At 45.0% G+C, this 15,532-nt stretch overlaps 1 protein-coding gene across 2 annotated transcripts in view; it reads right to left on the reverse strand.

Annotated features, from left to right (window-relative positions):
* Window positions 1–3,750: 3,750 nt before the first annotated feature.
* Dcaf12 (DDB1 and CUL4 associated factor 12) overlaps window positions 3,751–15,532 on the reverse strand; it is a 34,612-nt gene continuing 22,830 nt past the window's right edge. For both annotated transcript variants that reach the window (XM_070008857.1, XM_070008866.1), the window contains exons 7-9: window positions 10,900–11,062; window positions 7,143–7,321; window positions 3,751–5,831 (exon numbers count right to left, since the gene is read on the reverse strand). In XM_070008857.1, coding sequence (XP_069864958.1) covers window positions 5,673–5,831; window positions 7,143–7,321; window positions 10,900–11,062 — 501 coding nt within the window. In that variant the 3' untranslated portion in view covers window positions 3,751–5,672. The remainder of the gene's footprint in view (window positions 5,832–7,142; window positions 7,322–10,899; window positions 11,063–15,532) is intronic.

Raw genomic sequence — 15,532 nt, forward strand, 5'->3', positions numbered from 1 at the left:
TATCTCAACAGCTGATGCCTGAGGGCCTTGACATCTGATATCCTTGTTATTTTTGGTTATTGTCTGGATGGTACGTGGATGAGAGAGCTAGTCTACTCCATCTTTACCCCTATTATAAGCATTTGGGACCAGATCTGTAACAAGACTGGTGGGGACCTGGGTTTACTACCCAGATCAGAAGAGAAAAAAAAAAAAGTGATAGGGAGCTGGGCACAGTGACCCGTGTTTATAGTTCCAGGTACTCTGGAGAATGAGGGACAATTGCTTAATGAACCTAGGAGTTTGAAGCCAGTCAGGACAATATAGCAAAGACCCACTTAAAAAAAAAAAAAAAAAAGGGGGCTGGGAAGGTGGCTCAGTGGTAGAGTGCTTGCCTTGCATGCCTGAGGCCCTGGGTTCAATTCCTCAGCACCACATAAGCAAAAAAAAAAAAAAAAAAAAAAAAAAAGCCGGAAGTGGCGCTGTGGCTCAAGTGGTAGAGCGCTAGCCTTGAGCTGAAGAGCTGAGTGACAGCGCCCAGGCCCAGAGTTCAGGCCCCAAGACCGGACCCAAAAAAAAAAAAAAAAAAAGGCCAGAGTAGGAGGGAGTATTGGGGAACTAGGGATATAAATGAGGCTTGAAGGACTTGGAATTCACTTCACTTCCAAAGTGAATTGATCCTTTCTGCAAAAGGATCCAAAGGAGGATGGGAGGAGCTGGCAGGTCATTTGGAATGTGGCCTGACCGTGAACAAGGAAGTTCTTTCATAGCTCAGGAGAAGGGACTGCTTGCTAGCAAGAAGGGAATATCATAAAATCCACAAAGGCCTTCTGTGATATATATATTGCTGGAAAGTCTGGCTGGAAAACAGGAACAAGGCCAAGATTCCACAGAGGCCACAGCCCAGGCCAAGTCTGCCTCGCATCTCCTGTCACCATTCTTGGAGCATGTTCCAGAGAACAGGAGCCCTGTAATAACACACCAACAACCTAAGAGTAAGGTGATGTGTTGGGCTGGGAAGGTGGTTCAGTGGTAGAGCACTTGCCTTGCATGCATGAGGTTCTGGGTTCGATTCCTCAGCACCACATAAGCAGAAAAAAAAAGCCAGAAGTGGCGCTGTGGCTCAAGTGGTAGAGCGCTAGCCTTGAGCTGAAGAGCTGAGGGACAGCACCCAGGCCCAGAGTTCAGACCCATGAATGGACTCCCTCACCGCCCCCCCCCCCACCAAAATAAGATGATGTGGGTTTTTTTTTGTTTTTTTTTGTCAGCTGTGGGGCTTGAACTCAGGGCCTGGGTGCTTGTCCCTGAGCTGTTTTGTTCAAGGCTAGCATTCTACCACTTTAAGCCACAGTGCCACTTCTGGCTTTCTGGTGGTTAATTGGAGATAGTCTTACAGGGGCTGAGAAAGTGGCTCAGTGGTAGAGTGCTTGCCTTGCATGCATGAAGCCCTGGCTTCAATTCCTCAGCACCACATAATCAGAAAAAGCCAGAAGGGGTGCTGTGGCTCAATTGGTAGAGCCTTAAGCTGAAGAGCTGAGGGACAGCACCCAGGCCCAGAGTTAAAGCCCCACAACTGACCAAAAATAAAAAAAAAAATGTCTTACAGACTCTCCTGCCCAGGCTGGCTTTGAACCATGATCCTCAGATCTCAGCCTCCTGAGGATTACAGGTGTGAGCCACCAGCACCTGGCTCTATCCTATTTTGTTGTTGTTGTTGGTCGTGAGGTTCGAACTCTGGGCTTGGGTCTTGTTCCTCTGTTCTTCAACTGAAGGTGAGTGCTCTAACACTTGAGCCACAGCATCACTTCCAGTTTTCTGGTGGTTTATTGGAGATAGTCTCATGGACTTTCCTGCCTGGGCTGGCTCTGAACCAGATCTCAGCCTCCTGAGTAGTTAGGATTACAGGCATGAGCCACAGGCACTGGCTATCCTATTCTTTAAATCCCTCAAACATTAGAACACTGTGCAAATACAAATGCTGTTTAGGACTTAGTATTCTAAACTCATTTAAAAGGTTAGCTGCAGTCTCTGTTCAAATCTAACTGCTCTTCTAGAAAACCCTCTCAAATTTTGTTTTCACTCCCCCTTTTTGTCTCATAACCTTTGACCAAACAGATCATCATGAGTTACGTTTTTTTCTCTTTTTTTTGCCAGTCCTGGGGCTTCAAATCAGGGCTTTGGGCACTGTCCCTGAGCTTCTTTTGCTCTAGGCTAGCACTTTACCACTTAAGCCACAGCCACTTCCGGCTTTTTCTGTGTATGTGGGCAGTGAGGAATCAAACTGAGGGCTTCATGCATGCTAGGCAAGCACTCTTCCACTAAGCCACATTCCCAGCCCAATGAGTCATGTTCTGAACCAGTCTAAGGTAGGTGTGAAGAGTAGTTGTGACCTTGCTCAGGAAAGGAACAAGTGCCATGTGGCAGAGTAATAAGCACTGCCTTGCCAGGCTCAAGTGGCAGAGCATCCAGACATCGATGATGGCATGAAGGTGCCATACCCAGTCGTCTGCCTCTTTCAGCTATAGCTTCTATCAGGCATCACTCTCTGTAGCCACCATGCCCTCACCTTATAAACAGCAGTGAAGAGCTACAGTTCCAACTGCAAAAATATGGCATGTTTCCCAGGGCACAGCACAGCCACTTTTGGTCATTCTTGGGGGAATATCCACTGAAGTAGAATATCCACTGAAGTAGGCAAAGCCTATCATTAACCTTGATTTATGTCAGAGGAACTGGTTGACTGGTACAAATGCAGACTCAGAGCAAAGCATCTCTCCATTTTTAGCCACTGGATTTTTTTCTTTCCAGGTACTATACTACTTCCCTTGGATGTAGACATTTTCTTTTTTCTTTTTTTGTCAGTCATGGGGCTTTAACTCTGGGCTTGGGCACTGTCCCTGTGCTCTTCAGGTCAAGACAAGTACTCTACCACTTGAGCCACAGTACCACTTCTGGTTTTCTTCTAGTGGTTTATTGGAAATAAGAGTCTTACGAGCCAGGCACCGGTGGCTCACACCTGTAATCCTAGCTACTCAGGAGAGATCTGAGGATCACGGTTCAAAGCCAGCCCGGGAGCCGGGCGCTGGTGGCTCACGCCTGTAATCCTAGCTACTCAGGAGGCTGAGATCTGAGGATCGCGGTTCAAAGCCAGCCCGGGCAGGAGAGACCGTGAGACTCCTATCTCCAATAAACCACCAGAAAAACCGGAAGTGGTGCTGTAGCTCAAGTGGTAGAGCGCTCGCCTTGAGCTGAAGAGCTGAGGGACAGCGCCCAGGCCCAGAGTTCAAGCCCCACGACCGACAAAAAAAAAAAAAAAAAAAGCCAGCCCGGGCAGGAAACTCGTGAAACTCTTATCTCCAATAAACTAGCAGAAAACCAGAAGTGGCACTGTAGCTCAAGTGGTAGAGCACTAGCATTGAGCTGAAGAGCTGAGGGACAGCGCTCAGGCCCAGAGTTCAAGACCCATGACCAACAAAAAAAAAAAAAAAAAAAAAAGTCTCACAGACTTTCCTGCCTGGGCTAGCTTTGAACCGTGATCCTCAGATCTCAGCCTCCTGAGTAGCTAGGATTACAGGTATGAGCCACAGGTGCCCGGTGGATATAGCCATTTTCAACTGGATCCACAGAGCAACTGATCTTGAGCCAATGCTAGGAAGTAAGGGAGCAAGCAGCCTTATATGTATCCCTGCTTCTAACCTTGAACAATCCCAGTGTACCTTCAACCAACCATGTAAGGTCTTTTCCCTGAAGCCTCGTGACTACACACACTCATTTAAGCCATTCTGCACTGAAATAATATTTATTTATTTTCCTTGGCAAAAAAATGCTACATTTTTAAAAACAAAATTTCAAACAATCAAACGCATTACCCATCATTGAAGAGGGTCTGGCAACAGTACAAAACATCCTACTTAAAGATTTTTTTTTTTTGTTTTAAATATACAAGTCAGTTTCAAATGATAGAAGTTCTGTGAGAACTAAGAAATCTACAGACTGTAGTTTAATAATAGAAAAAAATTAAGACAAAAAGATTTATAGCAACCAGCATTTTGCTTAATTCCCTGTTTATAGCACCTATTTTTCTAGGTTAAAAGATGAGAATTCCAGAACCTGCGGGATAATGCTGTGTGCCCCAAGGTTAGGGTAGGCTATTTTCCTTCCCCAGCAGGCACCCCACACACACACACTCAGAAGAGGTATAATAGAGAGTGACTAAGAATCTGGGGTGCAGGAATATGACTGCATTTCCCCAGGACAGGAAGCTGACAGAAGCATTGTATGTACCTAGAGGAAGACTGTGGAAATAGCTGTTATCTTCAACATGATGCATAAAAAGCAGGGAACAACTGGACATTACAGTCAGTGTCCTGCAATTTTAAAAACCTCAGACTAAACAGACAGTTCAAGGGAGGAACAGGCAAATCACTAATCTGTTACATGCACAACAATGCAGGCTACTGGCCACTCCATCACCATCCCAGGCTGGGCTAACAGAGTAGGAGAGGTGGCTTCAACCCTAAGCCCCACTGCATTGAGAAAACAAATACTCCATACATGAAGCACTCACTACACACAGATAACCCCCCTGCTCACCACCATGCTCCTGGCCTGAAGCCAATTTAGCAAACAACAGCAAAACCCACAGGAGATTAGGAGAATGGTAAGGGAAAAGCTTTTTCCTTCAAGCCAAGGGAACTGTGTTTGGGAACCTTAGCAGACTTGAAGCCCTCCCAGCCCTAGGGTTTGACAATGCTAGACCAGGTCTTGCTTGAGGGGAAAGGAATATTAGGAAGAGGATTCTCCTCACCAAATCCTATGAAGCTTCCGCAGCCTGCAGAGCTGCACCTGTTTTGGAGGAATGGCCACTGGCTAGTCAGATGGGAGCTTGGGAAGTGGAAGGGACACACCCACAAAATTCTCACATGGGGAACACCCTGATGGGATGACAGTAGGGCTGCATTGGAGTCCTGACATGGAAGGCGCCAGGCAGCCTGTGAGCTAGCTAACTCAAAGGTGTTACCAGTGATTTATTTGTTTCTCTTTCTGATTTTTGCTTCCTACAATCATGTTGATTAAAACTTATAAAAACGAGATACAGGCCAAACCCAAAGCTGGACTCTGTGAATAAGTTGTTTCTTTTATAAATATTTTAATTACAAGTAATCCTCACTCCAGGTAATTTCAGTGACACACAGTACCCACAGGTACACAGGTTCACACGCATACACGCGCATACTCACATGGCTCCCAAACTTTCACAGAAAGTCTGACAGATACCACATAATTATAAAGAAGCCCTACCTCTCAAGAATGAAGTAAGGATGAGAATAACTATGTTATTTCAGCCTCAAGAAGCCAGGGGAGTATGTGTCACTTAAAGAAAAAATACAAATAGGAATTTGCAACAATGTTTGGTTGAGAAGTCAGAAACAAAACCAAAAAAAAAAAGAAAAGAAAAAGAAAATTCTGATTACTGAAAGGAGAAAAAAAGCAATACAACAACAACAACAACAAAAACACCCTTTGGATTTCTTTACAGAGCTTCTTCCTATGAAGTGCCTAGACCACAGATAAACTGGTGTTCCCACTAAAATAGGAGAGCTTCCACAATCGGAAAAAAAAATCGAAAGAACCAAAGAAACAGAGGGTGGAAGTTAGTGTAACTCTGCATTTTGGGAGAAAGTTAGCTGTCATTAACTCCAGAGTCCAGCATAGTTTCCATGGAGCCCTGAAGGGAGGGGACCTCCTGCCACAAAGAGTTTCGTTCCAGACGAGTCGTAGCAGTGGGTGTAAACAGCATTGGGGAAGAAATCAATATCTGAGAAGTAATTCCTCCAGGTTTCATCATGATTCTATGGAAGAAGAAGAGACCATTAGTACCTCTAGGCCGTGGGGTAGAAGAGAAGGAAGAAGGGATAAGAAAGATTTCTGGTCTTAGTAAGAACTCTATAAAAAGCTGAATTAGGGGCTGGGAAGGTGGCTCAGTGGTAGAATTCTTGCATGCATGAGACCCTGGGTTTGATTCTTCAGCATCACATAAGCAGAAAAAGCTGGAAGTAGTGCTGTGGCTCAAATGGTAGAGAGCTAGCCTTGAGCTGAAGAGCTGAGGGACAGCACCCAGGCCCAGAGCTCAGGCCCCATGACCAACAACAACAACAAAAAAGTTGAATTAAAGAAGAGAGGAGGCCAGGCACTGGTAGCTCATGCTTGTAATCCTAGCTACTCAGGAGGCTGAGATCTGTGGATCACAGTTCAAAGCCAGCCTTGGCAGGAAAGTCCATGAGATTCTTATCTCCAATTAACCACCAGAAAACTGGGAAGTGGGGCTGTGGCTCAAGAGGTAGAGAGCTCACCTTGAGCTGAAATGCTGAGGGACAGTGTTCAGGACCCAGTGCTCAAGCCCCACAACCGACAAAAAAAAAAAAAAAAAGAAGAGAGGATACTGACCAAGAAGCACTGTACATATTACCTGACGTATGGAATTGTAACCTCTTTGTATAAATTTTAAAAAACAAAACAAAAACAAAAAACAGATTGGTTCTCATGGGAATTGGGCTCTCCTCTCCCTTTCTCTCTCTCTCTCTGTGCTGGTCCTGAGGCTTGAACTCAAGGCCTGGGCACTGTCCCTAAGCTTCATTTTGCTCAAGGCTAGTGCTTTTACCACTGGAGCCACACAGCATCACTTCCAGTTTTGGTGGATAACTTTTTTGCCCCGGTTGGTTTCAAACCACCATCCTCGTTTCTCAAGTAGTTAAGATTACAGGTGTGAGCCACCTGGCCAGGCCTCTTCCTAACTTAACATTAAGAGAAACTGAGCAGGCTTAAGTATTGGTACACAAAGCACAGGTCTTCAGGAGACAGTTGGAAATGAACTCCATAATTACTCACTGGAAGCCATGGTGTAAGGTTCCTCATCCTTCCTGCTCTATCACCACTTGGGGGATTTCGAAGTCAACCAGTGTGCTTTACTAGGGCCTTGTACTCTCAGACGTAATATGGAACATTCAGGGCAACAAGCTGCCTTCTCTGTTCCAGACAGTGCCTCTTACTACTGAAAAAGTGTGGGCAGGTAAGTGGTGTGTCAGCAGAAGTAAGGGTAAATGAGTAGAGGGAAAATAATTTTTGTCACTTCCAGCAACCATCTCAGGTGGAGGCTTACTCACCAGCCAACCTTTGCCAGTGGTTAGTTTCAGATTTTCCCCTGCTAGTCTGGGCTTGGATCCATAACACGCTGAAAACCTCTCTTCCAGAAATCTCTGAGCTCGGATATCATAGAAGAGCAGGGAGCCCTGCCCTGTGCCCACAGTGATGATATGCTCATAGAAGCTCACGGATCGGATCCCTGAGAGACAAAAGTAAGGGCAATGAAGACAAAAAACATGTGCTTAGTAAGTAGTCTGTTAGCCTGAGTTTCTCCAACACTGAATTTGTGCAGCACCTACAAAAATCATATCATTAGCCAGGCACCATTGTCTCACTCCTGTAATCCTGGCTACTCAGGAGGCTAAGATCTGAGGATCATGATGCAAAGCCAGCCCCAGCAACAAAGTCTATATGACTCTTATTTCCAATTAATTACAGAGAAAGCTGGAAGTGGTACTGTGGCTCAAACAGACAGCGTGTAGACTTGAGCAAAAGGAGCCCAGGAACAGTGCCTTGGCCCAGACTTCAAGCCCCAGAACTGACAAAAAAAAAAAAAACACTAACAACAACAACAAAAAAAAAAATCACACTATCACACTTTTCTATGGTCAAGTACCCAGAAACCCTCTGCAAGGCTAGATCCATGATGACAGCCAATGTTTTTGGTCAAAGAATGTAAGTGTGTCTGGAACTCCCCCCAGCCACTCTGGAATCACCTATTTTATACCTTAAGATGATTTGCAGGGGCTGGGAAAGTAGCTTAGTGGTAGAGTGCTTGCCTTGCATGCATAAGGCCCTGGGTTTGATTCCTCAGCACCACATAAGCAGAAAAAAAAAAAAGCCGGACGTGGCGCTGTGGCTCAAGTGGTAGAGTGCTAGCCTTGAGCTGAAGAGCTGAGGGACAGCGCCCAGGCCCCACGACAGGACCCCCCCCCCAAAATAAAAAAAATGATTAAGATGATCTGCAGCACTGCAAAAAGGTTTTTTGTTGTTGTTGTTTTTCTTGTTGTTGTTATTTTTTTTGTGTGCCAATCTTGGGACTTGAACTCAGGGCTTGGTTACTGTCCTTAGCTTTTTTGTTCAAGGCTGGCATTCTACCACTTGAAACATAGCTCTACTTCCAGCTTTTTGGTTCTTGCCCAGACTGGCTCCGTAGATCTATCTGCTATCCTTAGATCTCAGCCTCCTAAGTAGCTAGGAACACAGGTATAAATGATCAGCAGTTGGTTACAAGTCGCCATCTGAAATTAAGTGTGTTATTAGAGTGGTAAAACACACATCAAATCACACTTTCTCTCACCTATAGTATGAAATTTTAAGTTAAGTCATTTACTCTCTGTGGGCCACAGAAAAAACATATTCACTGACAATGTAGTTAAAATAAATCCCTGAGATACAAAGATGTCTCTTGGCACATAAGAAGAGCTGCATAGGAAGTGGCGCTGTGGCTCAAGTGGTAGAGCGCTCACCTTGAGCTGAAGAGCTGAGGGACAGGCTAGGAATGTGGCTTAATGGTAGAGTGCTTGCCTAGCATGCATGAAGCCCGGGGTTCCATTCTTCAGTACCACATAAACAGAAAAGGCCGAAAGTGGCGCTGTGGCTCAAATGGTACAGTACTAGCCTTGAGGAAAAAGAATCTCAGGGACAGAACCCAGGCCCAGAGTCAAGCCCCGAGACTGGCAAAAAACAAAAAACAAAAACATAGCCCAAAACAAAAGCCTATTTTGAAAGAAAGAAAAGACTACATTGGGACAGGTGCCGGTGGCTCACAACTGTAATCCTAGCTGATACTCAGGAGGCTGAGATCTGAGGATTGCGGTTCAAAGCCAGCCTGGGCAGGAAAGTCCCTGAGACTCTTTTTTTTTTTTTTTTTTTTGCTGGTCACGGGGCCTGAACTCAGGGCCTGGGCGCTGTCCCTCAGCTCTTCAGCTCAAGGCTAGCACTCTACCATTTGAGCCACAGTGCCACTTACAGCTTTTTCTGCTTATGTGGTGCTGAGGAATCGAACCCAGGGCCTCATGCATGCAAGGCAAGCACTCTATCATTACTTTCCTAGCCCCTCCGTGAGACTCTTATCTCTAATAAACCACTAGAAAAAAAAATGGAAGTGGCGCTGTGGCTCAAGAGGTAGAGCGCTCGCCTTGAGCTGAAGAGCGCAGGGACAGCGCCCAAGCTCAGAGTTCAAGCCTCATAACCAACCAAAAAAAAAAACTTTGTTAAATTGGAAACCTGGATTTGGTCCCTGTAAATTTCCCCATTAAATTGTATGATACTGGGTCTTAAGTCTTGCCTGTATGATAGGATCAACACTATCTTTTCCTCTCTGCTTCCCACAGGATTCTTGTTCGGATGCAAGGAGCTATGTGAAAAGGTTATTCTGAAACCTAAATAAATACAAGTCTCCTTTTCTCTTCCAAATTAGAATATGCTTTAAAAGAGTGGAGGCTGGGGACTAGGGTACAACTTGGTGGTCAAGCACCTGCTAAACACTTGCTAAGGCCATGGGGGTCAATCTACAGCCCACAGCCCACAGCACAGCTAAAAGCTTTAAAAAAGGAAAGAGGGGGCTGTGAATGTGGTTCAATGGTAGAGTGTTTGCCTAGCATGCATGAAGCCCTGGGCTCAATTCCTCAGTACTACATAAACAGAGAAAGTCAGAAGTGGCACTTGTGGCTCAAGTGGTAGAGTGCTAGCTTTGAGCAAAAGAAGTTCAGGAACAGTGTCTAGTCCCTGAGTTCAAGCCCCAGGACTGGCAAAATAAAAAGAGGCTGAAGAGTAACATCCATTAGTCAGAATGAACTTAAAATCAGTATTCTCCTTAGTTTTATTGTGTATGATTGTCACATAATACATGTAAGGTCCGCTCCTGGTGGTGAGCAGACTCCACCCTCCTTGCAGAAAAGTCTCTACCCAGTACCTGCATTACCTAGGCAACTAGCACACCTGGAAGAGGTCACATCTGCACTTGCTGAGGTCACATCTGAATTTGATGTGGCCACACCTTTCTCCGCCCATACCCTAGATAAGGCCTAGCCCAGGCCCAGAAGCTCTCTTTTCCAGCTCTTTCTTTCTCAGCACTTTCCCAGCTCTTTCCCAGGTCTTTCCCAGCCACATGGAGTGCCAACCGGGCCTGGTGCCAGCCAGAACGATAAATTTACCCCTTACCTGAATACCACGTGCGTGGTGTGGTTCTTACTCGGCAACCTCCTTTTAAAAACCTAACAATACACAGTATCCTCATGTCCCTTTATAAATTCTTCCTCACCCCATCATGCCAATTCCTTTTAATTCAGAAAGAGATCCAGCAAAAAAAGTTACCACAGAATAGAACATAGAGCTCTATGAAAGAACATGGCAGGCTGGGAAGGTGGCTCAGTGGTAGAGTACTTGCCTCGCATGCATGAGGCTCTGGGTTTGATTCCTCAGCACTACATAAACAGAAAAAGCCAGAAGTAGTGCTGTGGCTCAAGTGGTAGCACTAGCCTTGAGCTGAAGAGCTGAGTGACAGCACCCAGACCCAGAGTTCAAGATCCACAACCAACAGGAAAAAAAGAACACAGAAGTTACTAATATCTTCACTAGTGGTTTCTGTAACAAAGACTTCTATGGCCACATATTAGTACTGCCATATTTGCATATCCAAACTCTCCTTTGTCACCAATGATTCTGTATTATACATACAGATCACCGTACTTGTTTGGAAAACAACATAGAAACTGAGCATCAAAACTCATTTTACAATGTAACTGTAAACTGGAAGGGCACATGGAGACTTACCACTGCCTCGCTCCCTGGAACAGACAGACTTGACACTGTATGATGGCTGCCGTGGATCCAAAAAGGAGACGTGAGCCTGAGAGCCCACTGCATACACTGACCATTCACTACCATAGGCCAGACACACATTCTCACGGCAATACGGAAGTTTGGTGGATAGGAGCTGAAAACAATGAGAAGACATATAGCTGTGACATCAAACCAGTAATCCTACACACAGGAGGCTGAGGTGGGAAGATCCAAAGTTTCGGGCCAGTCTTGTCTACAAAGTAAGATCTTGTCCTGAGAACTGACACAAAAAAAGGGAGGGAGAGGAATCTTTCCCTACCTTTGTAGGGTTTTTCATCACACACAAGCAATGTTAAGTCACGAGACCAACTCAGAAAAAATTGGTGGCTCTTGCCTGCAACCCTGTCCTACTCAGGAGGTTGAGAACTGGAGGTGGTGGTTTGAAGCCATCCCAGGCAGAAAAGTCCGCAAGACTTAGTCACCATCAACCAGCAAAAAGCCTAGCTGTATGGCTCAAATGGTACAGTACCACCCACAGGCAAACAGTCAAAACAAAATGTTTTAAGTTTAAGTCACAGTATTGCCACAAAAACAAAACCTCCCCAAATTAGGGAAAAAGGTAAATCTAAAATTAAATACTCAGAATGGTAGGAAAGGCTTAAAATTACAGGCTGTTTCCAGGAATAATCCCACAGCAAGAAAGCTAACATCCACATCCTGTTCTATCTCTAGGAAGGGCCACTACCTTCTTCACTTCTCTTTAGATAAAGGAGCTAATTTCTGCCTGCCTTTAGTCTATCTCCCCAGTTGAACGGGAATTGCATACTACAGAAAGTAAACCCACAGAACTGGCTTCATCCCAGATAACCTAAATCCACCTTAGATGCTAAATGCTTGTAATCTAGCAAATCTATACCATATAAAGTCAGTAGAGCTCAAAGCTTTTGGGATTTAAAATTAGTAATTCCTAGAGCCTTGCAAGCAAATGCCTATCACAGAAGAAACAAACAAGCAAAGGCCTCTGAATATAGACAAATAACACACATGTAGGTTGTTTATAAGTGCTATAAATTCAATCCATTTTTTAAAGTGGGGCCTGATGCTACACATCTGTAAACCCAATGCTTGGGAGACTGAGGCAGGAAGATCTCCACTAAGAGGCTAATTCAGACTATACTGTAAGACCTGCCTTAAAAAAAAAAAAAAAAGCAAGCTGGGTGCCAGTGGCTCATGCTACTCAGGAGGCTGAGATAGGAGGATTGTACTTCAAAGCCAGCACGGGCAGGAAAGTCCGGGAGACTCTTATCTCCAATAAACTACTCAGAAAACCAGAAATGGCACTGTAGCTCAAATGGCAGCGCTCTCACCTTGTGCTGAAGAGATGAGGGACACTGTCCAGGCCCAGAGTTCAAGCCCCACGACCAACAACAACAACAACAAAAGCATTGAGGGAATGGAAACAACGTTTTTTGTTGTTTTTGTCTTGTTTGTTCATTTATGTTTTGGGGGGCACAGAAAGGGAGGGACAAAAGGGTAAACAAATTCAGCAGTGATACTCACTAGAACTTGTTGGTAGGGATGGGAGGGAAAAATGGGAGAGAGTGAAGGGGTGACATTGTCCAAAAGAGAAACTCTCTACCTGACTTACATAACTGTAACCATCTATTCCTTTATTATAATAATAATAATAATAATAATAATAATAAATTTACAACAACAAAAACATCAAACCAGCCAAGCACTAGTAGCTCTTACTTGTAATCTAGCTACTCTGAAGACTGAGATCTTGAGATTTGAGGATTACAGTTTGAAACTAGCCTGTGCAGGAAAGTCTGAGTGATTCTTTATTTTCCAATTAACAACTGTGGCTCAAGAAGTAGAGAGCTAGCCTTGAGCAAAAAATCTCAAGGACAGTACCCAGGTCTGGAGCCCCAAGGCTGGCACAAAACAAAACAACAAAACCTCCTGCAAATTGCAGTTTAGAGTTAGCACAGTCAAATTTTTGAGACTCTTACCTCCAATTACTAGTAAAATGCTAGAAGTGGAGGTGTGGCTCAAGTGGTAATTATGCCAACCTTGAGTGAAAAAGTGGAATGAGAGTGTAAGGCAGTTACCTATTTCACAGGTGTTTTGCTCCTTTTACATTTCTCTGCTCATACAACATACTAAGCAATCAATAATCTATGCACAATGCCTAAATATACTGTGGACTGGAGGAAATGTAAGGAAGGCCCTCAGTAAGCCTGTGTGATCTGGAGAGGCTCATCCTCAAATCTTTTTCTTTCTTGCTTTTTGTCTCTCTCCTTCTCCTTTTCTCTTTGTCCTTCCTGGGCCCTGAGTTTAGGCCTAAGTTTCTTTTGCTCAAGGATAGCACTCCATCACTTATGCTACAACGCCACTTTTGGCTTTTTCTGTGATTAAAGATAAGATTATCATGGGGGGGGGAAAAAAAAAGTGTCTCAAGGACTTTCCTGCCCAGGCTGGCTTTGAACCGCAACCCTCAGATCTCAGCCTCCTGAGTAGCTAGGATTACAGGTGTGAGCCATCAGTACCTGGTTCAGATCTTTTTTTTTTTTTTTTTTTTTTTTTTGTTGGTCGTGGGGCTTGAACTCTAGGCCTGGGCACTGTCCCTCAGCTCTTCAGCTCAAGGCGAGTGCTCTACCACTTGAGCTACAGCGCCACTTCCGGTTTTCTGGTGGTTTATTGGAGATAGGAGTCTCACAGTCTCTCCTGCCCGGGCTGGCTTTGAACCGCGATCCTCAGATCTCAGCCTCCTGAGTAGCTAGGATTACAGGCATGAGCCACCAGCGCCCGGCTTTTTTCTTGTTTTGTTTTTGTTTTTGTTTTTTTTTGGGTCCGGTCGTGGGACTGAACTCTGGGCCTGGGCTCTGTCCTTCAGCTCTTCAGCTTAAGGCTAGCACTCTACCACTTGAGCCACAGAGCCACTTCTGGCTTTTTTCTTTTTGCTTATGTGGTGCTGAGGAATAGAACCCAGGGCCTCATGCATGCAAGGCAAGCGCTCTACCACTGAGCCACCTTCCCGGCCCCCTCAAATCTTCTTAAAAGACTTTTCCCTTTGCCAGGTGCTGGTGGCTCAGGCCTGTAATCCTAGCATCCTAGCTACACAGGAGGCTGAGATTTGAGGATCACAGTTCTAAGCCAGCTTGGGCAAGAAAGTCCACAAGACTCTCAACTCAATAAACCACCAGCAAACCAGAAGTGGCACTGTGGCTCAAGTGTTAGAGCACTCACCTTGAGCTGAAGAGCGCAGGAACAGCACGCAGGTTCTGAGTTCAAGTCCCAGGACAGACAAAAAAACTTTCCCTTCAAAAAAAGCAGGCCAGGACTGGGAAGGTGGCTCAGTGGTAGAGGACTTGCCTTGCATGCATGAGGCCCTGGGTTCGATTCCTCAGCACCACATAAGCAAAAAGAAAAAGCCAGAAGTGGTGCTGTGGCTCAAGTGGTAGAGCGCTAGCCTTGAGCTGAAGAGCTGAGGGACAACGCCAGGCCCAGAGTTCAGGCCCCACGACCGGACCGCCCCCCCTCAAAAAAAAAAAAAGCAGGCCAATAAATGACATGCAAATTAAAACAACCCTGAGATACCATCTTACCCTAGTTAAGACTGGCCAACATTTTGAATTCTAGCAACAAATGCTGGTGGGAATGTGGGACAAAGGAACCCTACTGCGCTGCTGCTGGAAATGTATACTAGTACAACCACTATGGAAGGCAGGCTGGAGGTTCCTCAAGGAACTAAACATAGACCTTCCTTACAACCCAGCCAAACTACTCCTTGACATCTACCCTGAGCATCTGAAGCCAGGATATGATAAGAACATCTTCACATCCATGTTTATTGCAGCACTATAGCCAAGATACAGAAACAATCCAGATGCCCCACAATAGATCAGTGGATCCAAAAAGAGTGGTACCTATATGATGGAATTTTACACAGCCAATAGAAAAAATAATGTCATCTCTAGGGAAATAGATGGAACTAGACCAAACCATGTTAAATGAGGTAAGCCAAGATCAGAGAGAGAGACAGTGCATGTTCTCCCTGCTATATTACATCTAAAAGGCACTGCGAGAGCTGGGAATATGGCTCAGTAATAGAGAGCATGTCTAGCATGCATGAAGCCCCAGGTTTGATTAATTAGTACCACATAAACAGAAAAAAGCCTGAATGTGGTGCTGTGGCTCAAGTGGTAGAGCTTTAGCCTTGAGCTCTTGAAGAGCTCAGGGACAGCATCTACACCCTGAGTTCAAGCCCCATGACAGGCAAAAAAAAAAAAAGCGAGGCACTGGTGGCTCACGCCTATAATCCTAGCTACTCAGGATGCTGAGATCTGAGGATCACAGTTCAAAGCCAGCCCAGGCAACAAAGTCCATGAGACGCTTATCTCCAATAAACCACTAGAAAACCGGAAGTGGCATTGTAGCTCAAGTGGTAAAGCACTTGCCTTGAGCTGAAGAGGTCAGGGACAGCACTCAAGCCCAGAGTTCAAGCCCCATGACTGACTAAAAAAAAAAAAAGATACTGAGATATGAGAAAATACACAGAATTCTAGATACCCACATACAATGGGACCAAAAGAGGATTAGTCTTAGGAGAGAATCACAG

Source organism: Dipodomys merriami, unplaced genomic scaffold, assembly GCF_024711535.1.
Source record: "Dipodomys merriami isolate MVZ:Mamm:240054 unplaced genomic scaffold, mDipMer1.0.p SCAF_11, whole genome shotgun sequence".
NCBI lineage: Eukaryota > Metazoa > Chordata > Mammalia > Rodentia > Heteromyidae > Dipodomys > Dipodomys merriami.